At 40.6% G+C, this 26911-nt stretch overlaps 1 protein-coding gene across 1 annotated transcript in view; it reads right to left on the bottom strand.

The window, feature by feature from the left end:
* Positions 1-9719: 9719 nt before the first annotated feature.
* LOC122556562 (PDZ and LIM domain protein 4-like) overlaps positions 9720-26911 on the bottom strand; it is a 126932-nt gene continuing 109740 nt past the window's right edge. Inside the window, exons 4-7 of the mRNA XM_043703376.2 lie at positions 21853-22040; positions 16334-16491; positions 13011-13131; positions 9720-9980 (exon numbers count right to left, since the gene is read on the bottom strand). Of these exons, the coding sequence (XP_043559311.1) occupies positions 9785-9980; positions 13011-13131; positions 16334-16491; positions 21853-22040 (663 nt within the window). The 3' untranslated portion in view covers positions 9720-9784. The remainder of the gene's footprint in view (positions 9981-13010; positions 13132-16333; positions 16492-21852; positions 22041-26911) is intronic.

Below are 26911 nucleotides of genomic sequence, written 5' to 3'. Positions count from 1 at the left end.
TTTGTCTGGAGATAGATAACGATAGGCAGAGATTAGAGGGATAAAGACCATATGCAGTAGATGGGATTAGTTTAGAACGGCATTATGGTCTCAGTCATATTATCTGATAAGTAAATTTACTGTGGTAAAGCTCGATAGATAAGTTGGTCATGTTTAGGGTGATGTGCAAGTTCAGTAAACTTGGTTAAACTGTACTTGCTGACTGCCTATAAACAATGTAATTTGACATTTAAAAGTTCATTTAAAATTACATAAAGAAACCTTTTCAATTCCTTAAATCAGTCAGGTACAGCATTCAGACTAAAACTCCTAAGCTCAAGTCTTCATTATGCAAAGTTAACTACTTTTATTTCAGCAATGCTCGGCCAACCACAATTAGCCTATCACTCCAGGAATAAGAACGGAGCACAATCCTTTGATCCCTTCAGAAAAGCATGTACATAAGATGATGATTGTGCAAGATAGACTGACCTTAACTGCACATGTGCCCATATTAAACATAGAACTGTCCAACACAGGTATTAGCTCTATGGCCCACCATGTCTGCACTGACCACAATGCCATTTTGAACTAATCCCATTAGCCTTCACATGGCCTGCACCCCTCGATTCTCTGCCTCTTCACATTTCTGTCTAAATGCCTTTTAAACTATTCTAATGCATCTACTTCAACCATCTCCCTGTCAGAACATTCCAGCACCTACTACTTTCTGTGAAAAGGTTTCCTCGCATATCTCCTTGAGACTGTCCCCCTCTTTTCTTAAACCTATGCCTCCTAAAATTTGACATTTCCACCCTGGGAAAAAGACTCCGACAAACACTGTATGCCTGCCTCTTATAATTCTATATAGTTCTATCAGGTTGCCTCAGTCTTCGACGCTCCAGCGAAAACAATCCAAGTTTTTCTAACCTCTCCCTATAGCTGATACACTCAAGTCAAGGCAACATCCTGGTAAACCTCTTTTGCACCTTTTCCAAAATCTCCACATCCCTCCAATAGTGTGGCAACCAGAACTGCACACAATACTCCAAATGTGACCTAAGTGCAGTCCCAAGGCTGCATCATTATTTGTCAACATTTTTACTCAATGCCAATAAAGGCAGAGCTGGAAATGTGTTGCTGGAAAAGCGCAGCAGGTCAGGCAGCATCCAGGGAACAGGAGAATCGACGTTTCGGGCATAAGCCCTTCTTCAGGTTGTGAGGAAAGTTTGCATCACCTCTCTCAGGAAGCTGTGGACCTGCACCCTAAGGTCCCTTAGTATATCAATACTCCCAAGGGTCCTGCCATTTACTGTAAACTTTCCTCTATGTATTATATATAGGAAACAAAGGTCCCAGCACTGATCCTTGTGGAACACCACTGGTCACAGGCCTCCATTTAAAAAAACACCCTTGCACAACTACTTTCTGTCTTCAATGACAAAACCAATTTTGTTCAACTTACCAATTTATCATGGATTCCATGTGACCTAACCTTCTTGATCAGCCTACCATGAGAAACCTTGTCAAATGCTTTAGTGAAGTCCACGTAGACAACATCTACTGTCCTATCCTCAAGTCTTCTTAATTTCATGCTCAAAAAAACTCAAATTTGAGAGACAAGTCCTCCCCTGCACAAAGCCACACTATCCCTAAAAAGTTAATTATTTTCCAAATGCAGTAAACCTTGTCCCTAATAAACTTCTCCAATAAATTTCTCTACCATTGATGCAAGGCTCGCCAGTTTATAAATTCCTGGATTATCTCTGTTGCCCTTCTTAAACAAAGGAATAACATTGACTATTCTTCATTCTTCTCCATACTTGCATGTGGCTAAAAGGTACTCTGTCACAGCCCCAGCAATCTCCTTTCTTTGTATCCTGGGATAGATCCCATCTTGCTCTGTGGACTTATCTACCTTAAATGCTTTGAGACACTCAATACTTCCCCCTCAACATTGACATGCCCTAGAGCATCAACATGCCCTCACTAATCTTACCATCATCTGTGTCCTTCTCCTTGAAGAGTACTAATGCGGAGCATCATTAAAAGGGACCTTACCATTTCCTCTGGCATCATACATAAATTCCCTCCTTTGTCCTTGAATGGACCTACTCTTTCCCCATCTACCATCTTGTTCCTACTATATGGATATGCAAAGTAGTTGTTGCCACATTTCAGCGTAATTAAAGACCTCCATCAGAAAAAGGTATAAAACCAAGATAGAGAAATAAAACATGAAGGCAATGAATATCGTTTACATTTATGGTTTTATTCGAGCAATAATTAGTAATATAATTAGGCAACTTCTTAGCAAAAGATGAAAGAAAAAACAGGATACTTTGTAAAAAGCTGTAAAAGGCTATTCAGAAACTAGTTTTAAACTTGAACTAGGAATGCATGTAGATTACATCAAATGTTGTAAAATACAAGAACACAGCATACACTGTATATAATTGTCATCAGAAATCAAATGAGGAGAGGCTGTAAGAAACAACAAAACTCATGTTTCGAGTAATCTGTGTGGTAAAGCTAGTCAAACACATGGAATTCAGTTACTTGATGCACAATATTACTAGTCTGTACAAAATTAGCAGAAAATCTGATGTTTCAGGATAGTGCAATACTTTTGCAATAGAATTAAACAGAATTTTTGACAAGCATATGAAAACCTTGGCTCTATTTACACTGCTGTGCAGACCCATTTCCTGCTGATAGAATGGAAGGAAAATGGTACTTTAATTTAAATCAGCAAAATTTTGGGAAATTGTTGACAAATCTTGAACATTAGTCAGATCACATTCTTGACACAAATGTAATAAATTACCCACAATTATATGATTTTGACAAACTACAGAAAAAAAATTGAAACTAAATTATCAATTTGTTCTCCCTCGAGGTGCATACTGTTTTTTTTGTGTGCTGCATATATGCAGAAGAATTGTTCACATCCCTGCACTGCTGACAGGTCTCACATGCAGCCAGCTGGTTACAAACTATGCCCTTTGAAATCCTGCCAGCAGTATAATAGGTATTTAAAATTTCACCTTCAGGTGCTGGAGTGGAGCTCCAGGAATGGTTAACTTCCCAAAATTTGAAAGTGACAGGACAATAAATCAAGCATATCAACAGATGTGATTCCACACTAAAGCATTAATTCAGTCACAAATTGCTTAAACAAATCAAATCTAATAAGATCCTACTTGATTTTAAAAGGAATCATCAGTTTGAAGCCAAAAAGAGATGTAGAGCATAATAAATGAAAGAGAGGAGCTAATGGATTTGCTATTTAAGTAATCTTTTGTCTGGAATACTATGTTGGCATGTGATTTACATAGTCCATTACACTCCTTTCACTTTCTCTCTCATTTATTGATCTACCATACTTTCTAACGCATTTTTCTTAAGAGCTTATTTTATTTACTTGTCGCAGTGCGAAATAAAATGCAGAATGTTGTTAACGTCTTAATAAGTGCTAATCCAGCCGAGAGTTTCAGGCAGCATTCAGATGAACTTGTACTTCATTGCTAGCCACCCAGTAACTACAATCTTTACCAACATATCTGTCCTTAATGCTGGCACCAGTCAGTTAGTCAGTCACCTGGAGAGGCATGCAAAACTTTTGTACAATATCAGATTATTGAAATTCTATTTGTATTACAACTGAATATTTATGCTGAACTAAAATGGTTTATAACCATTAAGTGCATCATGCAGTTCCAAAAGAATATCACAGGCATTTTTATTTAAAAGATTTTCAACCCAAATTTCACTCATGCGCAAGTACAGCTTACAATAATAACTTCCAGCCACAATCTATAAAAATCCTGTATTAAAAGCAGCAGAAATTTCACTTAGAGCCAAGCTTTCAATGACTGGCACATTACATTTCAGGAGTTTGCTGTGCATTCACCTAATTAAGCTAGTGTCCAGAACATTCAGTAGGAAAGGTATATTCAATTCTTTTGGGTTTTTCCTCAAAGACTACTACTACAAATGGGGGAGCAGGAGCCTCTAAACCTTTGAATTTGTTATAACAGTAAAAAGATAGTGCTATATGGAGTGTGACCAATAAGATTGCTTCATTGACATTCCAATACACTAACCACAAAGTCAAGTCATACTAAATACACAGGATGAGCCAGCATGGAGATGATGTCAATGCTGTTCTCACCACAGAAGACCAAGCTACGAAAATCAAATAAAGATGTAATAGTGGATCATTATTCCACAGCCTTGGGATGTAGTGAGGGTAGGTAATGAAAACAGTGGTCTAAGTAGTAGTACTGGAATTCTGATTCCTCTGGGATAGTGCTGTATTTTTAAAGGACTGGCAGCAGAGCTGGGGAGGGGGGAGGAGGTGGAAGCATGGCCACTGTCTGCTTCTGCTCCTGATGCCAAGTTGGCAACTCTCACTGCCCGGAGATACTAGATGCCACAAATTGGGAGCCAAGTTGGCCTCCTGGCCAATTAGCTATTTTCCACTGGAACTTAGTGCATGAGGTAACCAGTTTGCGCACAGGATCAGGACCCAAAATTAATCTGTCAGTTTGCCAGTTTACATTAAAAAGTCACAGCATTATATTTTCAATCAAGTAGCAGCAAATGCATGCCACAAACTTTACCATTTCCATTCATATCAGTGTTGAGTATCTAAACTCATGGGCTGAAGCTTATTTTGCTTTGGCTAAGTGTACAAGCTCTATCAAACCCTGGTGAGATCACACTTGGAATATTGTGTCCAGTTCTGGTCGCACTACTATAGGAAAGATACAGAGGCTTTGGAGAGGGTGCAATGAAGGTTTACCAGGATGCTGCCTGGACTGGAGGGCTTGCCTTATGAAGAAAGGTTGAAAAAGCTCGGACTTTTCTCTCTGGGAGAGAAGGAGGTAAAGAGGAGACCTGATCGAGGTGTACAAATAATGAGTGGAATAGATACAGTCAATAGCCAGAGACTTTTCCCCAGGGCAGGATTGACAGGTACGAGGGGTCATAATTTTAAGATATTAGGAGAAAGGTATAGAGGAGACGCCAGAGGCAGGTTCTTTACGCAGAGAGTTGTGAATGCATGGAATGCGTTGCCAGCGGTGATGGTGGAAGCAGAGTCATTAGGGACATTAAAGCGACTGCTGGACAGGCACATGGAGAGCAGTGAGTTGAGGGGTGCGTAGGTTCAGTTATTATCTTTTACATTAGTATTAAACCTCGGCACAACATTGTGGGCCAAAGGGCCAGGTCTGTGCTGTATTTTGCCATGTTCTATGTAATAGTAATCAAGCTTTTTTTTGGGAGGAGATTGCTTGCATATCTTAGCAAGCTCTACTTATTAACTATTTACCTCAGGTTAGGCATCCCACACTTTAAATTCTACCCCGATCTTACACTGTTCCAGAACAACTTGCCAGTTTCAAAACTGACATCGCTTGAACCTGCGTCATCTTTAAAAAGACCACTGTGCATTTGGACAAACATTGGCAATCTGGCATTGCCTATCACAGACAGCATAATGGCACAGCTATCACAAAGCTCACGGGCCATAGACACAGCCTCACATATACAAACCTTCTCGTGCCTCATCACTATTTTAACAGCGCACCATTCAGTTTACTTGTCTTCAGCTACATTCCTTCTAAATACCCTCGCTAAGTCACTATGTCCCTAATGCCCAATGGACATCTGCATCTTGTCAATATCCAATCGGAGAACTTTAATACAGGCAATATTTGGGAAAATGTATCAAAAATGAATACATACAAAACTAATAGAGGCTGCAGTTCGCCCTCCTCCCTGCCCCTACCAGATGATCATGCCAGCATTTGGTTGGCAAAGACTCTTTTATATTCCATGATTTTCAGCAGCCAGCTCTCAGGTACTGAAAATGGATGTCAATTAGGTCCTGCCAGGTTTGTTGCACCCAACTCAGCTGAGTTTCATAATGGATCAGTGGTGCTGGAAGAGCACAGCAATTCAGGCAGCATCCGACGAGCAGCAAAATCGATTTTGCTGCTTGTCGGATGCTGCCTGAATTGCTGTGCTCTTCCAGCACCACTGATCCAGAATCTGGTTTCCAGCATCTGCAGTCATTGTTTTTACCTCGTTGAGTTTCATAATGCACAAGGTCATATTCTACCAACTCAGCATCCTCATCCTTCTCCTTGGACAACTGCTCCCATTCCCCTTATTCAGCATCTATCACAGTGCATTGCTGCCTGCTCCCATTGTGCAGAACACAACACCAAGATAATGCAGTACATCATCCTGAGAATACTTAAGGGGACTCCTGCAAATAATGTAAACAGCAGAACTGCAACTTCAACCCTACCATCAGAGATCTACAACAAGGCAAAAAAGACCCTTTGGTCCATTGCACCCCCAAACAGTTAAAGAAACAGCAAATTATTCTAATACTATGTGCCAGCACTTGGCCAATAGCCCTGTATGCCCAGGTGGGCAGTTAAGTGAGTGAGCATTGAGAGAACAAGTGTGTGGCCCCAAGATGCAGTCTGCTCCAACCTGAGAGCTTGTTGCCTATCCCTGTGTGCATGAAGTGTTTCTGCTGTAGGCTTTCAATGCTCATTGTTGGTTAATCCTGCAATGAATGTCTGTGCTTCCTAAGCAGTCTGCAAGTCGATCAAAGAGATGGCATGATGGCCATGAGGAGTTGGCAAACATCAGATGGTCATGCCCACAGATGAGGGTGTGGCCAGTTGATGGCTACCCAGAGGATCCTATTGGTTGTTGAGCAACATGGAAGCTGGTCACTGCCAGCGGCAAGCTGAAGTAGATGGCGCCCTTTCTGATTTGTGGTGTCCAGCTTACATGGCATATTGGTAACGTAGGAAGTAGAACATTAATGAATTGGGCTACAGCAATAATAAGGCATTTAGCAAAACCTGCTTCACTACTTGGCAAATGCATAAAAGATACAAATTGCTTCCGATGTCAAGATATGTCTCGCCAGACTCCTCATCTAAATCTATCAGAATCCTCACCAGAGCCTAATTGTTCAGCTGCCTACAAGATTCAGTCCCACATATTTTCTCCAGGTACTTTCATTATTTCTGCTCAACTTCTCTGCAACATAAAACGAGTAACCAAAAAAGACATGCTTGAAAGTAGGGCATCTTAATACAAAAAGCTCTGAAGCCACTTTGAAGAAACCAGCTGGAAATTGTCATCGAAAGTAGAGACACTATGGAATATATGAAGTCACCGATTTTCTGAAGCATACAGCTTTATTTTCCTACTCTTTCTATCACACTCATTCACTTCTCCCTCCACTACCTACATACAATCAAGCAAAACGGCAGACAATATCAAATATTATGCAAGCAACAGATGAATTAAGTAGCTAACATTTTAATTTACGTCCCTTTCAGAGCTAAATCTCAGTACAAATTTGCATACCCCACATCAATCGCTGCTCAAAGGCATTAAGGCGAGTTTCACGTAGCAAAGTTTAGCAGAGAGTTTAAATGAAGCCCTAAGCATGTATTTTAAAAAAAAACAAGTAAAGGACAAGGCACTGATGAGAATACAGTCTCTTGATGAATTACTTCAGCCCGATTCTGAAATGAACAGTAAACATTATCAAGAAGTCAGTTGGAGAGCCACGTGCTTTACTATAAAGAGGCAGTTCATTCTGCAATCCAATGAAAAACTTTTCTTCATAATTTATTTTTCTGTGGCATTTATATTGTCATTTATCTTCTGACAAAATGACCTTCCTTGTGATCTGATACAAATAGAAAAAAAAGGGAAAATCTTCCAAACTTGTAAGAACTATATTTAAAAAAAATGAATTCAAAAAGCATTGACCTAAAATACAAACTTGAGTCTCTTACGGTTTAACTTCTACATACACTGAATGAAAAGTATTTCCAGCCAAACATCAGGAAAATAAGGAGGCAATTACAATGCCCTTGTTGACATACAACATGTATTAGAAATGAGGCATTCACTTGAAATGAGCTGCTGCAAATAATTCAGTCTCAAATGGAAATTACTAACAGAACTTCTAGCAGGGATCAGGTTCAGCAACAATATCCCTGGTCATGCACATCTCATTCCACCTGCTGGTGGCAACTTCATTGACTTATTATTATTTAATATACACAATATAAAAATGTTTTACATTACCTTAATTGGCAGTAAGTCAATCCCAATTCCTATTTGCTGACTACTCATATACTATTCTAATTTCAATTTATTTTGTTTATACTCTCAGCACAACAAAAATCCAGCTCGGGTCCCTCTGCATATAAAACTTACTCAGGTGGACTGGACATTTATATTGCCCCCCACTTACTCACCTAAAGATGAGGTGAAAATTAGTGTATCACAACATACACTGTTAGTCAAACAAGAAACAAAAAGTCCAATGTTAAGGCTAATGATCCACGTTAACTTGCAGTAAAGCACAAGATAAAATTAATTTCCTGTGCAATTCCAATTGAGCAAAAATACATCAGCTTATTGTTATATGAAAATCAATATGATTAGTTCCTTGATGCAAGCAGTGTTCATCATTTGAAAGAATGCAGCACATAGTAGATGTTTGTCTAAAAGACTACAGCCATCAATAATAGAGGAGAAAGTGAGGACTGCAGATGCTGGAGATCAGAGCTGAAAATGTGTTGCTGGAAAAACGCAGCAGGTCAGGCAGCATCCAGGGAACAGGAGAATCGACGTTTCGGGCATAAGCCCTTCTTCAGGAAGGCGGCCTGAAGAAGGGCTTATGCCCGAAACGTCGATTCTCCTGTTCCCTGGATGCTGCCTGACCTGCTGCGCTTTTCCAGCAACACATTTTCAGCCATCAATAATAGCAAACTATATCTGCTCTCTTCTAGCTCTCCACAAAAAGGTCTATGCATCTTCATAACCAGAATTTATTTCACTCATATTCTAGACACAGTGAACACACCACCAGATCTTGCAGACGTATGAATTACCATTTTCCTGCGTACTTTTGCTTCATAATGAATTAAACATTTCGGCCTAGATGTGGAAAAACAGCCATTTGGAAAGGTACTGGTTTAGTCACACTTCTGAAAAACAAAACCTAGAATTTTAAAGAAGATTCCGTGCCACACATTTGGTCTGAGCTTTTGGCTTAAACCGAATGAAAACAAATCTGACCAAATCCTCATTTTACAGAAGCAGAATTTTGTTCTAAACAAAAGATACTAAATTCGGAGAAAGTACAAGGTCCCAAATACAGTTCCTACACAGAGCGCACTGAATTTTCTGATGTGACGGAGTGGTGGTGCAATGCTACTATTTCACTTCATAATCAAGTTATTTGATCTCAGACAGGTAATCTTTGCAAAACGTGTTCAACAACAATGGAAAAGCTCAGCAGTCCGGGCAGCATCTGTGGAGAGAAATCAGACTTAACATTTCAAGTCAAGTGACCCTTCCCCAGAACCTAGTTCTGAAGGTCACCCAACCCGAAACATTAACTCTGATTTCTCTCCACAGATCCTGTCACATCTCCTGAGCTTTTCCAGCAATTTCTGTTTCTGGTTTCTGATTTACAGCATCTGCAGTTCTTTCGGTTTTTATTTTGTTCAATAACACTATTTGTTTGAAGTCCTTTGGTAAGGATTTATGATGCAGTCCAATTTGAAACAATCAACATATATCAGTTCTGCATGTGTGGCTTTTCTGGTTCTAGGTATGGCTTGAATACTAACTGAAATTTAAATTATGGCACACAGTCCCATTCAGAATCCAAAAAGGCAAAGAAAAAGTTAGTTTTAATTCTTTTTAAATACAAAAAATCTGGAAGGCACACGTTTCAAGCTTATACTCTGGAATTGGGATACACAGCTACGACTTCATATCCCTCTGGTGGCTGTACTCTTGCTTTTGCATGGGTCTCACAGTATAGTTGTTCTTCGATGAAGAAGTAGCCTTTCTGCTTCAGGTTTAATCCACAGTCAGAACACATGAAACACGCTGGGTGGTACAACTTCTCTCGTGCCTTAACAACAGCCCCACTGGAAAAAGCAAAAGGAAATGTCAAGCGCACGCGTGCGCAAGAGAGAGAGAGAGACACACAGAGAGAGAGAGACACACAGAGAGAGAGAGAGACACAGAGAGAGAGAGAGACACAGAGAGAGAGAGAGACACAGAGAGAGAGAGAGACACACAGAGACACAGAGAGAGAGACACACAGAGACACAGAGAGACAGAGACACAGAGACACAGAGACACAGAGACACAGAGACACAGAGACACAGAGAGACAGAGAGACAGAGAGACAGAGAGACAGAGAGACAGAGAGACAGAGACACACAGAGAGAGAGACACACAGAGAGAGAGACACAGAGAGAGAGACACAGAGAGAGAGACACAGAGAGAGAGACACAGAGAGAGAGACACACAGAGAGAGACACAGAGAGACAGAGAGAGACAGAGAGAGACAGAGAGACACAGAGAGAGACAGAGAGACAGAGAGACAGAGAGACAGAGAGACAGAGAGACAGAGAGACAGAGACACACAGAGAGAGAGACACAGAGAGAGAGACACAGAGAGAGAGACACAGAGAGAGAGACACAGAGAGAGAGAGACACACAGAGAGAGACACAGAGAGACAGAGAGACAGAGAGAGACAGAGAGAGACAGAGAGAGACAGAGAGACACAGAGAGACACAGAGAGACACAGAGAGAGACAGAGAGAGACAGAGAGAGACAGAGAGAGACACAGAGAGACACAGAGAGAGACAGAGAGAGACAGACAGAGACAGACAGAGACAGACAGAGAGAGACAGAGAGACACAGAGAGACACAGAGAGACACAGAGAGACACAGAGAGACACAGAGAGACACAGAGAGACACAGAGAGAGACAGAGAGAGACAGAGAGAGACAGAGAGAGACAAAGGAGGAATTACTCAGAAGAACTAACAAAAATTTTCCTTGCTTTATGAAATAACTCAGAAAAGCCAAAACTAAACCAAGTACAAGGCATATTTGTTACACACTTCTGTCAGTGAACGTAATGAACATCAAGTTGAAACATTGAAGCATTTACTCTGATTAAACCTAATGTTGTTTCAGTCAAAAAAGGATGAAATTTACTGATCACATCTTGGATAATGGAATAGGGCTAAGAAGCCACTACTTGAGAACACAGAAGTAAACAAGAGCTTTTCAAACACTCCAACCAAGCAGGCTGCTTTGATGTCAAGCTTTAGTGTTGTTAGAGCTGCACCCCATATGACCATTAGATAATAAGAGCAGAATTGGGCTATTCAGCTCACTGAGTGTACCCCACAGTTTGACCATGGCTGATATATTTCTCAACCCCATTCTCCAGCCTTTCTCCCTGTCACCCTTGATCCCCTCACCAATCAAGAACCTAGCTCTGTCTTAAATACACTCAATAGCTTGGCCTGCACACCCTTCTTGCAGCAATGAGTTTCACAGATTCACCACCCTCTCCACATCTCACTTCCGAAGGATTGTCCATTCATGCTGAGGCTGTGCCCTCAGGTTCTAGTCTCTTGAGTGGAAAGGTCTTCTCCACATCCACTCTATCCAGGCCGTTCAGTATTCTGTAAGTCTCAGTGAGATTTCCTCTTAATCCTCTAAACTCCATTGAGTACTATCCCAGCGTCCTCAACCATTCCTCATATGGCAAGCTCTTCATCCTTGGAATCATTCTTGTAAATCTCGTTCTGAAATCCCTCAAAGGTCAGCACATCCGTCCTCAGATACTAGTCCAAACACCTGCTCACAATATTCCAAATGTGGTCTGGCCACAGCCTTAAACAGCCTCAGTGGTACATCCCTGCCCTTGTACTCTAGCTCTGTTGAAATTAACGCTAACATTGCATTTGCCTTTCAGGCTGCCCAATGAACCTGCATGTTAACGTTAAGAGAATCCTAAACAGGACTCCCAAGTCTCTTTGTTTCCAAACCCTTTCCCCTAGTCCATGCCTCTATTTTTCCAACCAAAATGCACAACTATATTAATATTAATCCCAAAGTGTTGGCAAGAACAATGAGAAAATAAATATTTCATCACATCACTGAAAAATCCAACAGCTGTTCTCTGTCATTGTTATACAGCCACAGCATTTTCATAGCATTGAAAGAGGCCCTTTGGACTAACATGTTTGGACCAGAAATAAAAAACCGCTATCCAATTATGTCCCATTTTTCTGCACTTGGCCCGTAGCCTTATATGCAGTAACATTTCAAGAACCCATTTAAAAGAGTTCTCAAATGCCTGGACAGTTCCCGCCTCAGCCATTCTTTTAGGGAGCAAGCTCCAAATACACTCAACCCTCTGGGTGAAAATCAAATTTCCTCAAATTCCCTCCAACCTTCCTGCTCCTTACCTTAAACGGTGTCACCTTGTTATTGACCCCTCCCCTAAAAGGAAAGGATTCTCCCTTTCTACCCTGCTTATACCTCTCAGCCTTCTCGGCTCGAAACAAAACAGCCTCAGCTTATCTACTGTCTCCTCATAGCTGTGTCGATCCAGTCCAGAATCCCCTCTTCACTCTCTCTAGTACCATAGCGTGGTGACCAGAACTACACACTGTACTCTAGCTGTGACCAAACTAAAATTATATATGACTCCATAATAACCTCCCTGCTTTTGTATTCAATACTCTGACTAATAATGGCATGTTTCCCACATGTCTCCTTAACTATTTTATCTACTTGTCCTACTGCCTTCAACACTCCACTGCAATGCATATCACAAACTCAAATTAACATTTCACCTGTTGACCTACCCCTGCCCCCCCACCCACAATCTGAATCCCAGCAACCAAGCTTCCATTCATTTAAGGGTCAGAGTTTGCACACTTGTAGGCTAAGATTAATGAGAAACCCTGAAGCCAATCCCATACTCTGTTATCCCCGTACGGAGTACTGGATGTAGTCAGGTTTGGAAACTCAAAAACAATCTCCCTTTTTTAAAAAAATTAGTCCAGGTTAGCATCATACAACGGAGTTCAGCCAACTTAGCATGCACCAAACTTTAATGCCCTACAGAAGTTCTTCATACTTACACTATGCCTGTCTCACATCTAATGCACTGCGGTAACTTCTGTAGTGTGGGTGCAGAATTGTTGAACTTTGTTACAGGAGATTTCACACTTTTGGTGATAGCTGGCCTTTCACTTTTTTCACCTATAAGAAATTTTACAGAATCATATGTTTAGAACTGAATTGAGGTTTGGATTTTACAAGTTACAATGCTAAATATGCACACATTAAAAAGGCAGCCCAAAAAATGGCTAGCTGTCAATTATGCACTCTCCATGTTTAAACTGCAGGTCTATTTATTTGGTTAAAACATGACTCTCTATTGAAAGAGATGATGTATGTTGTCAATATGCAAATTATCACTTACTGTTCAAAATAATTTTCAATTAGCAACGTCAACATTGCAGTAGAAAATGTAAAATTCTACTGCACACCTCTGAGGGGTTCCAGCAATGTCTTGAAGTTGTCATAATTATGATTTGGAACAAGGCCTGAAACATTGGTTGGGAAATCGAGATTCCTGTAGGCTACATGTCAACCACATGGAGAACTGACAAGAAGCCTCTGTCAATTCTATAGGTAAGGGTCAATGGAATCAAGTGCCTTTCAGGCAACTTCAGTGGCCACCAGTGGGACTTCTGTGAATGAAGCCATCTCAGCAGCAGCAGTACCACCAGCCAAAAGCTGTTGGCTAATCAGAGGCTAGCAGCTCTTCATCCCACAAATACCTGTGGAATCAATGGATTCTGGCCACAATGCACTAGTTCTTGTTGACTGGGATCCATTAGATTCCAGGTCCATCAGGTATGCTAGACCAATGTTGGGGATGGAGCATTTGGGGAGCAGTGAATGAGAGTCATGGTGTGGGTGGCAAGTTGAGAGGCAAGGCAGTGGGTGGCTTTCACAGGTTCAGAGTCTACTCTCCTGTATGGTGACAGCTGTATCAATTTGGCACGGTTTCTTTTCACAATGGATCACTAAAAGTCCAGAAAGTCAACGCAATCCCAACAGCAGCCTTCCAAAGGTTTGGAAACACATGCTGCTCCCACTGAGTTTCTAAGCAACCATTAAGTTGCAATGTTGCCAGTTTCGTGAGTGCCAACTGGCTGATTTGGAAGCCTAACTGACAGCCCCACAAGCCGGTACCCAGCAATCCCATGATAGCCCTCTCACTTACATTTTTGGCCATTGGAACTTGCTGCATTCAATTCAGCACTCAGCACCAAACAACAAGTCTGACAGCTGGTTTCCAAAAAAAAAAGCCCAAGAGAACGATGATCTGACAAGAACTCTCACTAAACACTTCTTTATCCAGGATTCTATGACTGGAGCTGGAGTGATATCATCAAGTTGTCCAAACAGCCAATCACATTTAAAAAAAACCCAAGGCAACCAACCAAGAAGAAAGCCACTAAGATTAAATCATTTTAAAAACAAATGTGCACATAGCAAGATAAAGATTGGGATACTTAGGGTGAAGTGAGAAGCTGAAATATGATAAAAACCTTTGATCTAAAACTGTTCACAAAATTTCCTAATCAGGTTTCAAGAACTTAGTAATGCAGGTTTTTAAAAGGGATAAAAACAGAAATTGCTGAAAAGCTCAGCAAGTCTCGAAGCATCTTTGAAAAGAAATCAGAGTTAATGTTTCGGGTCCAGTGACCCTTCCTCAAAACAGTAAGGGTCTCTTCTTCAGCCATACATGCTATTCAGAATATCATTGAAAACACAGTTACATCTGTCTGAAGAAGGTGTAATGTTTTATAGGGTTTCTGTCTGGGGTGGAGGTGTGGAGGGTTTAGCATGGGAGGTCTGCTCAAAGCATCATGAGACAGTGAGGTGAAGGACAGAGTTGTACCTTTACCTGAACTAGTTTCTGAAGACACTCCAGTTTCAAAAGAAGAATGACAGTGAAAACAGATTGTTCAATCACAAAATCACCCCACAAAATCCAGGCTGAGGAGTTTTATTAGCTCCTGATTTTGTGGTTGAAGGAACGATGGAAGGTGATCACCTCGTTAGCCCACCAAAGTTATGACTTGTTATAAAAAAAAATTATGGACAAAGAACAAAAGTACATTCTTCAATAAAAGATTCTCTCTATTCCTTATTATTTAAAGAAAATCGATGAAGAGTCAGTTTCTTTTAACAAATGGTGTAGACTTTGCAACAGTAGGAGTTCAACAATTTAGAGATCAAATTTTATTTTCTCTATTGGTCATTCAAAAATGATTCAAATAAAGATGGTGAAAGAGACTTTCAGTACGGAACCCCTAGTGTGGAAGCAGGCCACTCCGAAGAGCATCCCACTCAGACCCACCAGCCCTACCCCTGTATTTCCCTCTAGTGAATCTATCTAGCCTGCACATCTCTGGACACTAAAGGGCAAAGTAGCATGGCCAATCTGCCTAACTTGCACATTTCTGGGCTGTGGGGGCAAACTGGAGCACCCAAAGGAAAGCCACAGAGACATGGGGAGAATATGCAAACTCCACACAGACACCAGAGGGTGGAAATAAACCTAGATCCCTGGTGCTGTGAGGCAGCAGTGCAAACCACTGAGCCACCGTGCCACCCTAACTGCATTACGCTGCTGTCTGAAAATCTGCTGTAAACAGATTTCCTAATCAATCACTTTTCATTCATTTGTACCTTTCTAAGCTCATTGTTGGGTTGATTCAGTGAGTGCAGCCTGGAGGAGATCTGGAACATTTGAAGCACACAGAGCTATGAATGGATAGGTGGTGGCAACAATGGGGTAGTGTCGATTATTGGAAAGAGAGGAAAAAAAAAGTAGAGTGGGCACAACAATGTTTTCTCTCAGTCCATCCAGCCAAACCAGGAGAATTACACATAGAAGGAGTGGGACCAGTTTGATCGAGAGGTGGCTTGGGCAGGATGGATGTAAGAATCTGAATTTAAGGAAGCAATATTGTAATAAAGTTTTACCACGTGTCCTGTGTATCTCAGTTGGCTGCTAGGATAATTTATTCACTGGATTGTGTAACCTGGTTATCTGAAATAAAAAAAATGTCGTGCTGGAAAAACACAGCAGGCCAGGCAGCATCTGAGGAGCAGGAGAATCGACGTTTCGGGCATAAGCCCTTCTTCAGGAATGCCCGAAACGTCGATTCTCTGCTCCTCGGATGCTGCCTGGCCTGCTGTATTTTTCCAGCACCACATTTTTCAACTCTGGTCTCCAGCATCTGCAGTCCTCACTCTCTCCTATCTGAAATAAACCTTTCTCCACCAACATACTGAATTTTGATACGTTTGAAGAACTAGCAAAAAGCAATTTGATCATAAGATACAATGGATTAAACTTCATTCGTTCACTAGGCAATACCTGTCTGCTCTGCTTCTAGCAGGCCCTGTAGTATTTTGAAAGAACCAGACTGTTTAGGTTCTGAAGCTGGCTCCTCACCATCCTGAAGCATCTTATAAACATCTGATTCAGTGTCGATCTCGTTCCACAGCTTTGGTGATAACTTTGGTGGATCAACGCTGGTCGAAAACAAAAACCTCAGGCATTAAATATGCAGAGATCAATTAACACATTATTAAAATTTTAGAATAGATTTTTACAATTAACTTGATCGAAATGAGCCAATATCATTTTTCATCCTGCAATTCTGAAAATGATACCCACCAACAGACAACATAACATTCTTGTATTGAAATGTGCAGATTGTGTAAATCTGCTCACCCAGTTCTGGTTACACAGCAGCGTTTGTTGTACGGTGACTCATTAGCAAAGGGATTGACCATGCAGGACACAAATCTCTCTCCAAAATGTGCAACAGGGAGACCCAGAAAGTTAGAAGACAGTGAATAAGCCAGCCAGTCAGATAAAAGAAAAACCAAGAGGAATTAAAATACCACAGATGTTGGAAATATAAAGTAAAACAATCCTCAATCTGTGGAAAGAGCAACAGTGTTAAATGTTCCAGGTTGATGATGTTCCATAAGAAAAAGATCTGAGATTTAACAGTTTATAAACAAAAACCAGGCATAACTGTTAGGAGAGGGGGGAAATAAAAGGGAAATCTGTTGTAGGGTAGAGAAACAAATGATACAACAACAAGGGTTCAGAAAAGATTGACAAGGATGTTGCCAGGGTTGGAGGGTTTGAGCTGTAGGGAGAGGCTGAATAGGCCAGGACTGTTTTCCCTTGAGTATCAGAGGCTGAGGGGTGACGTTATGGAGCTTCGTAAAATCACGAGGAGCATAGATAGGAAAAGTAGACAAGGTCTTTTCCCTGGGTGGGGAATGCAATACTAGAAGGCATAGGTTTAGGGTGAGGCAGGGGGAAAAGATTTAAAAGGGACCTAAGGAGCAACCTTTTCAAGCAGATGATGGTGCGTGTGTGGAATGAATTGCCAGAGGAAGTGGTGGAGGCTAGTACAATTACAACATTTAAAAGGCATCTAGATGGATACATGGATAGGAAGGGTTTAAAGGGATATGGACCAAATGCTGGCAAATGGGACTAGATTGGGTTGGGACATCTGGTTGGCATGGACGAGTTTGATTGAAGAGCCTGTTTCCATGATGTACGGGGAGAAAGTGAGGACTGCAGATGCTGGAGATCAGAGCTGAAAATGTGTTGCTGGAAACGCGTAGCAGGTCAGGCAGCATCCAAGGAGCAGGAGAATCGACGTTTCCGGCATGAGCCCTTCTTCAGGAATAAGAAGGGTGTGCCAAGCAGGCTAAGATAAAAGGTAGGGAGGAGGGACTTGGGGGAGGGGCATTGGAAATGTGATAGGTGGAAGGAGGTTAAGGGGAGGGTGATAGGCCGGAGTGGGAGTGGGGGCAGAGAGGTCAGGAAGAAGATTGCAGGTTAGGAAGGTGGTGCTGAGTTCGAGGGTTGGGACTGAGACAAGGTGGGGGGAGGGGAAATGAGGAAACTGGAGAAATCTGAGTTCATCCCTTGTGGTTGGAGGGTTCCTATCTGAGTTCATCCCTTGTGGGATGAGTTCATCCATGATGTACAGCCCATGTTTCTAACAGGAATGGTATTATGAAGGAAATGGGGCTGTGGGTGATTGCAGAATTGTTAACTAAAGGATGGGCTCAGGGAGGTGTAAATGGTCACAGCTGAAACCATTACCCTACAGCAGTATCCAACAATTGAACTGGTGATTATGTTCTAAATTTGTTGAAATCAAAAAAGTTAAAGGTGCAATGCTGCAATGTGCTTAATCAAAAGATTTGTCATTCCTTAAATTTGTGTTCAGCCTAAATCAAAATAAGTCAGAGAGATCAGAATGGGAACGGGATGGACAGTAAAAGACAAAATAAATCAGAAGTTCAGGTTCATCCTTGCAGACTCTGTTTTACTGAGCAAATCCAGTCACTTGATGAATGTTTGGTTTCCTCTGTGTCCAGGAGACTGGATTCAAAGCAGTAAACATAGTACATTGAATTAGACATGTTGGAACAGGACTATACCATTTAACCATGGGTGGATTCATGTCTTTTTGAGACCAGTTATGGAGGTGGGGCTAAGAGAAGGATTTCAGCTTGGGGTGGGTCAGGCTCTCACATTGATAATGCTCTTCTCAGATCATTACATATTTGCACACAGGTATATGCAGGACACTCTGCCGTGGAGTTCTGAGTTCCAACTTCTGGGCTCTATATTTATGGAGGTACCCAGACAGGACTTGATTCTCTAAAACCAGGCAATATCACTCAATCTCTGCTCATTATCCTCCATCTTTCCCGAAGATGTCAGAGACCAAGCCAAACGCAGCATTGCGTTTTAGCAATGCCTTCCAAGAAATACTCCTGAAGTTTTTCCAAGAGTCGGAAAGTGCTTTATCCCCAGGGACAGCAACAGAAAGCCATCCCAACTGGCAAAGACAAGTGGAAGGTGGCTGTGGATGTCCGTGCTGACAACACTGAACCACCTTTCATTCAGAATCTTTTAAACAATGACAGGCATATTGTCCAGCTGCAAAAGAGGCATCAGAGATTTCTCACTGGCTCTTCAGATGGAGCTGAGATCCCAGATACTATAAAATTCCACCGAGAGAGAATAGGAGAGAAAAAACACAAACTTAAATATAAACGTGCAATTTTGATCATCTTCAAAATTAATATATTCTAGCTCAGCTCCTTAAAAGGAATTATAATAAAATCCAATGAGTTGTAAAAATAGGCTGGAACCGCTTTTTAAAAACTGAAGTGTAGGATGTTGAGGGGTGACCCTAAGAGGTTTTATAAAGTCATGAGGGGCACACATAAGGTGGTGAATAGCAATGTTTGTTTTCCCCCTAAGGTGGGCAAGTTCAGAACTAAGGGGCATATTTTCAACATGAAGAGACATGAAAGGCTTTTTTTCTGAAAAACACAGAAGTTTGTGTGTGGAAATGAACTGCCAGAGGAAATTATGGATGTAGATACAGTTACAACATTTGGAGAAGTAAATGAACAGGAAAGGTTCGGAAGGATTTGGGTGAAATACAGGGAAGCAGGACTGGTTTAGTTTGGGAATATGGTCAGCATAGACTAGTTGGACCAAAGGGGTATGTTTCCAAGCTGTATGACTCTGATGTCTCAAGTTAGACCTCAGGCATTTGCTGATTTCTGCTGAATTTGGCCTTGTTGGCAAGGGTTTTGCGGGATGAGTGGAGTAAATTGGCCAGATGTTCTTCTGTTAAGATGACAGTCGTTGCTGCGTCTACATATTCAATGTTGTGTGAGGACAGGACCAGGCTAAATGTTACCAGTCATTGAGCAGCTTGCCAACAATCTACATTTAAACTCACATGGAGAGGTAATGTAGGGTTACCAAAGACTTGAACAATAAATCGATTGTTCAGGGAATGATGGAAAGCTGGCAGGAGAAGGATGACTAGTATTAGCAGGGCAAATGCAATTTTATTTACCTGCAGTATACTTTAAGTAAAAAGGAGTAAAATGAGAAAGAGCCAAAAGACAGAACTTGTATAAACTCACACAACTGTCAGGTCGCTGAATTGTAAGGCGCAATATTCAAAAACATTTTTGTTTGGATTTCGATTTTGTTAATTTATTGAAAGGACAGAATTATTTAATGCTTTGTCCAATCAAAAAGAAAGGAAGAAAAAACAGTGAAGCATCTGTTGGCCATCAATTATCAGGATGGAAAAAGAGACTTCAGACATATTGTCCTCTATTCAAGAATCAGAGACCACTTCAGGGAAAATCATTCCAACAAAACACACGTCATAAATCCAAATGAAGTTGATTCTTAGAGCTGAGTGCGTGTTGTGCTAAAATGCTAGTTTTGCTCAGTAAAGTTAGAGTTTAATACATGGAACACCAGCTTTGTCAGCTTTCTGTATTTTACAACTGCCTGGGGGGGGAAAATAACTGAAAGCTTCATTGTTTATTTACTTTCTCCTGCTGAGACATAGTTCCATGTGGCACCAATCATGCTTCTAAATTGCCAATTTGCACGTGAGCTAGAGTCAGAAAGCTATTTTACTGCAATAATTTGGTGTTCACATTCAACACATACACTAATTGAAGTTATGAATTAGCGATTATAATCAATTTCTCAATCCCTAATTATCGGAGCAAAATATTAGCACAAATAGAGAACTGAACACAAGACCTTCTGCAGTTATGCAGCAGCTAAAATATATAGTTTCATGAAAATTCAAGTGAATTTTCAATTCTCTTTCGGAGTTGGAAGGGCTGTCCACTTAATTCTCACTTAATGAAAAAAAATCCAACAAATTAATAAAGCATCAGGAAAAACTACAAAACAAACTTCAAATCTACTTGCTATGGTTGCAGATTGCCACTATCAAATCACAAACAAACAGAAACGGTAGATGGTTTAGTTGGAATTGAGCCATGCAAGCCATAAAAAAAGGTCACCAGCTCCATTCCTGTTTTCATGGGGGAATGTGGATTCAAAAATCGATTGCCAACCTCTTGTATGTTCCATTTGTCCAAGTAACTTCAGATATACAGTATCAGAATTTATTTTTCCAACTCACCTTTCAATCAAATTTTGAGGCTAGGAGTAATTCATAGAGAGAGTCATACAGCATGGAAACAGACTCTTTGGTCTCATCAGTCCATGCCAACCATAATCCCAAACTAAACTAGTCCCAACTGCCTGCGCTAGGCCCATATCTCTCCAAACCTTATTCATGTACTTACCCAAATGTCTTTTAAATGTAACTACACCTGCATCAACCACTTCCTCTGGAAGTTCATTCCACACATAAACTACTGTGTGTAAAAAGAGTTGTCTCTAGCCTCCTTTAAAATCTTTCTCCTCACATTTGAAAAATATGCAAGCTGGTCTTGAAATTCCCCACCACAGGGAAAAGACACCTGCCATGCACCTTACCTATACTCCTCATGATTTTAGAAACCTCTAAGGTTACTCCTCAACCTTTTATACTCCAGTGAAAAATCTCCCAGCCTATCCAGTCTCTCCCTAGAATTTCTATTCTCAACAACATCATGGTAAATCTTTTCTGAACTCCTTTCAGCTTGATGATATCTTTCGGTAACAAGGCAATCAGAATTGGACACACTACTCCACACGAGGCTGCACCAACATCTTGTACAACCACAACATGACTTCCAAACTTGACTAAACTTGTGAAAATCAGGTTTTGCAATTAAACATCTGGTAATTTGTAATTTCTGATCAGATACTTCAAGGATAGAAAGGAGAGTTCCGAAAGCTGAAGCAAGTTGATAATAGGCAGCTATGAGAAGAACACAATGCTCAGGAAAATTTATAAAGGGAGAAAAGAACAACCAGAAAACTCTGTCTAATGACTTATCCACCATCCCATCACATTTACAAAGAGGATTGGTAATCTTATTTTGCAGTGATCAAGATATACTTACTGCTGAGGAGAGGTAACATGAAGACCGCTCATTTGCTTCTGCAAAGTGTGATTTACATTGTCATTGGTATAGAGTGCAGAAGGAGTGTTGTACTGTGTACTTGCTGTCTGTTTGGCTTCACTTATGTTTGTACCAACCGCAAATGGCATCGGCTTTCTGTTACTTGAACTTCCAATGGGTTTGTAATCCTGCAGCACATGAAAGGAAAGGAAAGATAAATCTTGGACTTCATAAAGCATGTAATTGCATTCTTAAGGAATATTAGGTTCTCAATGTATCGTTGCACTTTGCATGAACAAGTCATTCAATTCTTCCTTAGCATTTTTCAGGCCAAAGTATTCAAGCTTTTATCTGGTTGTTACATGTGCTGACTAGCTTTTAATCCCCTGTTCCTAGTGAGGATCACTAGGGCAAAGTATCGCTTTCCTCTTAATGCCTTCAAGAGGAAAAAAAACCTTTCAGCCGTACTGTACTGACAACTATGACAGTAATAAACATCAAATCAATGCTTTGAGAGTAAAAGCACATGTCACATGTTATATCTGCAGCTGTCTCTCTTTAACAGAATGGATGGGACTGCAATGACCCAGAAATTAGTTGGAAAATATTTAGAAATTACTTCCACTTCCATTAATAATAGCGCATTCTGGAAATGTTAAAAAATGTAAATGATGTGGTTTAAAAAGGTCAAGCATGTGTTCAATGACGCAGTTAGAGCAGGCATTACCATATCTTTTAAATATGTGGAATATTAGGACTCAGCCTGAAGAGTGACAGTCATGTGGAAAATAACGAAATCTTTTCACTCTCTACTTTTAGATCTTGTGAAAAACTTCATATCTGACTCAAGGCAAAGAAAATAGCGCGATTGTTGATGATCCAAATTTGCCTTTTGCATTTGCCAGTTGAGTAGACAGAGAGGGGAACTGGAACTATAGCCCATCTCCTGCACAAACTCAATTTTGGACACCCTATTATCAATCCTTCAAGCCATCACTCTAGTTAATATAATTACTGGCCTCTCTCCTTGCATACTACCGTTTGTCCTTTCAAACCAACCAGTCATTAACCGGTTAAATCCCATTGGAGCCATAAGATACTAAATGTAAATGCTTACCAGTCAACAAATGCAGCCTTTAACCCATTAACAACTAGCACATGGGTTTTCTGACCTATGTGAATTTTTCAGGAACAAGGTGGGAGCAGAGTGGGAATTTATTGCTCATTAAAACAGATCAGCTTGGATGTCTTTTAAGGAGTAAAAGCACTTAACTGATTTTTACCTAGTTGAAAACATTGTTCCGTAAGATCTGATCTGTGACTATAATTTTCCCATTTTATACTTAATTTCCATTTTGCTCTGCAAAACTCAGCTTTGATCTCTATTTCCCTACAACCTGCTCAGTGTAGCTGAGGCACTTCTACCTTGAATCTACGATGAGGAACAAGAGAAGCAGTAACACCAACAACACTATGTGCAGCAGCACTAACAATTAAGTGTGTCAGGGGCTCAGGCATTAATTCGTGGAAGGCCATAGCCTCCTGGAACATAGCTGCTGTCTAAGAGATCCAGGTGGACTGCCAATGACCTAAAGGTAATCACAACTACCCAAGTTTCTTCAAACCCTCTTCCTTCCAGTTTTCTGCAGGCCATAACTGAAGAATTGCATGATCTGCTGCTGGCCTGCAGAAAAATGCTATGTTTGCCACTTAGTGAGTTCATATTGATGAGGCCAGTTAGATGCACAGGGTACCATTTGCCACAGAAGCTGTGCACCCTTAGGTAGACAGAGGTCACACATGATAATCAAGATGCATTCACATCGCCTGAAAGTGTTTTTCAATCAAAGGATTTTCCTAAATACTCAGCTTGTACGTGACCACTGAAAGAGCTTCATGGAGTTTAATCTAAGATATCATCAAACATTGCTATCAATCCTTCATTCTTAAATGGTCACACCCCCTAGAAGTCTTTGCACCTCCAGAATTAATGGCGGCTCTTTGAAGATGAAGACTTCCATCTGATGACAAAAGACAGGATCCCTATCCCTAATGCATGAAACTTACAGGAACCACATGACCACAAAAGGTGATTAAGTAAGCCATCAGTTTGTTGAAGGCATGATTCAGGTGTTCAGGTGGATCAGGGTTGCCCTTCAACATGGAACAAATTTGTCCAGAAGGACCTGGCATCCTGACGAAGCAATGAAATAAATAACAAAGTTACAGCATGGAAAAAGGCCATTTGACCATCACATCCATGACTAGTTGACAAGTAGCCATCCAGCCTTGTGCCACTAGCACTTTGACTGGAGCCTTGTAGATAATGGCATTTCGCATGCACATCCAAGTACATTTTCAATGTGAAGGTTTCTGCCTCTACCAATCTTTCAGGGAAGAGCATTGCAGATCCCACCAATTTAATGGGGAAAAACAAAATTCTTTTGAATCCTTCTTACACCTCCAATCATCTTATATTTATACCTCCTGGATAGGAGTCCCTCAATCGTGGAGAATAAGGTCTTCCTAGCTACTTTATTTTATAAATTATAAATGATTCAGTCAGGTCTCCTCTGTTCCAAATAAAACAATCCTAGGCATCCTATCTTTATTCATAACTAAAATCCTCCAGTCTTGGTCACAAATCTCCTCTCTACTGAAAATATATCTTTCCTTTAGTGTGATGTATGATGTGTAAACTTCTCAATTTTATCTTTAAGGTTCAAGTCCAGACACACTATTCACAAAAAGTAAGGACCTACTATCAAGCCCTGAAAACCACAGTGGAACCAGCCTTCCAATCACAAAAACACACCTGGACCATTTAGCTTTGCACCTGCCTCTAGGCCATTTTGCATTGAACTTACTATTTTTGCCTCGAGTTAAAAATCACAGTACCAGGTTACAGTCCAACACGTTTATTTGGAAGTACTAGCTTTCAGAGCGCTGTTCCTTCATCAGGTAACTAGTAGGGAGGATCATAAGACACAGAATTCATAGCAAAAGATCATAGTGTCATGCAACTGATATATATTGAACACACCGACATTGCCTGGATGCCATATGGGACATTTTCTGGTTGAAATCTGTATATACTAAAATCAGACTAAATCCTTATTATCTCCCCAAAGAAATATCAATGATAATCCTCCCTTAACAAATTAATGTTATCTTAGACTAATCTGTGTCTACCTCAGTGAAGATTTATCCTGTTCTTCTATACTTTTCCAAGAACTTTCTTATCACCAAGCTAAGTCTCACTGACTGGAATTTACTCAGGCTATCCTTTTCTCTCCATTTAAAACTCAGTGACCTGAAATGTTAAATTTAGAAAGAGAATTTAAGAGAACATGCTGAGTAATTCCAACACTTTCATTTCACTTCAATTTTCTAGACATTCCTCTATTTTATGCTTTGCCCAAAAAGATAACAGTCTGCTGTATCTGGAACTATGTGGTGCTGCAAAGAGGAATTGGGCTACAGCAGGAACAAGCTGCTGATCACTTTGCATCCTCTTATAAGGAAAGCAGCCTGATGTGACCAGTATGCTTGCAACCATGCACCCAGCTTCTAGAAAAGCCTACAACTGACTCACAAACAATTCTGTTACCTCCATGTGTAAAGCCATACAGCACTTGGATGCTATGCCTTCCTATTCCAGCCACCCAAAAATCCTTCCATCACATTCAAGCCCTTTACTCATCTTCCACTCTAGTCAGATTATCATCCTGATGTTCTAGTATTCATTTGGAATCCTAGTAGCAACAATGGAGATGGCTGGACAAGGAAACTTAAAATAGCATTTGATTCATTAAAACATTTATATTTGTATTACAAGACTGACATTTATAAAAGCATCAATAAATCCCCTTGTGCAATCGGGAAGTCTATCTTTTTTGCCTCCAATACTTCAATGCAATACTACCTTTGAGCAAGAAGAGACAGGAGGTAGGAGTAAGTGAGGACTGCAGATGCTGGAGATCAGAGTTGAGTGTGTGGTGCTGGTAAAGCACAGCAGGTCAGGCAGCATCCGCGGAGCAGGAGAGTCGATGTTTCGGGCATAAGACCTTCATCAGGAAACAGAGCTAGTCAGCTTGTTTTCCTGCTGTGGTAGATGAAGTGCCAACGGTGGACATTCCTTGCATTTTAGCTGTTTCCAGTCTTGAAAAGCTAATGAATGCAATAGATCTCAGCTGGGGCCCCCTAAGTAGCACTCCTCCATGGAGTGGCAGATGTAGTTAGTCATCAGGTCTACACTTAGTCATGAAACCTGGATGAGGATTTGCTAGCAATATAGTTGAAGTAGAGTAAAGCCTGCTTCAGTGCAAAAGAGATTCCCAAACCACAGTTCAATTCTGCAGCTAGCAGCTTTAAATTCTATCCTTGGGTGTGTTTTTCCCTCCCAAATTTGTGCCATTTTCCTTGGCACTTCATATTTGAACTCTTCCACTTAAAGTTTCACAACAATGATTTGGGATGTTCAAAGTATCAAATGAACATTTTCTTTGACTTTCAAACATTTTCTGTCTTCATTCTTCCAAGCCTCACTGCAGCTCCAAGATAGCTGACAACATCTTCACCTTCATTGCATTTAACTTGTATACATCAGAGAAGGCTATGGTGAATGAAAATTAACCATTTTTCATACTTCTAATTGAAAACACAACAACTGCCAAAAGACATTTCATGCCGACACAGGAAGGATGAAGACAAGATTCTACCTGACCTGACGACAGTGTGATGGTCCACATTAACAAGTAATAACTTCGATGATGTAGCAAAATGTAGCTAAATCCTATGAAAAACACCTTAGCTGGGGCATAATTAGGGAGCAAGCAAATGCTTAATATTGACAAATGTAAAATATCTCAGAAATGAAATAGGTCAAACAACTGCAGACTCAGTGTCAAATCTAATAACAAGTGAATAGTGGAACGTATTCAAGAGATGTGCAATATTTCCATCTTTAAATGCACTGTTACTGTTACCAATCTTTGGTTTTCATTATGTTACCCTAACTGAAAACTAGCAACCTCCCAGATGTGGAAATTCCGAAACA

This window comes from Chiloscyllium plagiosum, unplaced genomic scaffold (assembly GCF_037043375.1).
Source record: "Chiloscyllium plagiosum isolate Xiang-an unplaced genomic scaffold, Cpla_swu_hap1 HiC_scaffold_16, whole genome shotgun sequence".
Lineage (NCBI taxonomy): Eukaryota > Metazoa > Chordata > Chondrichthyes > Orectolobiformes > Hemiscylliidae > Chiloscyllium > Chiloscyllium plagiosum.
This window is presented reverse-complemented; position numbering and strand designations above follow the sequence as displayed.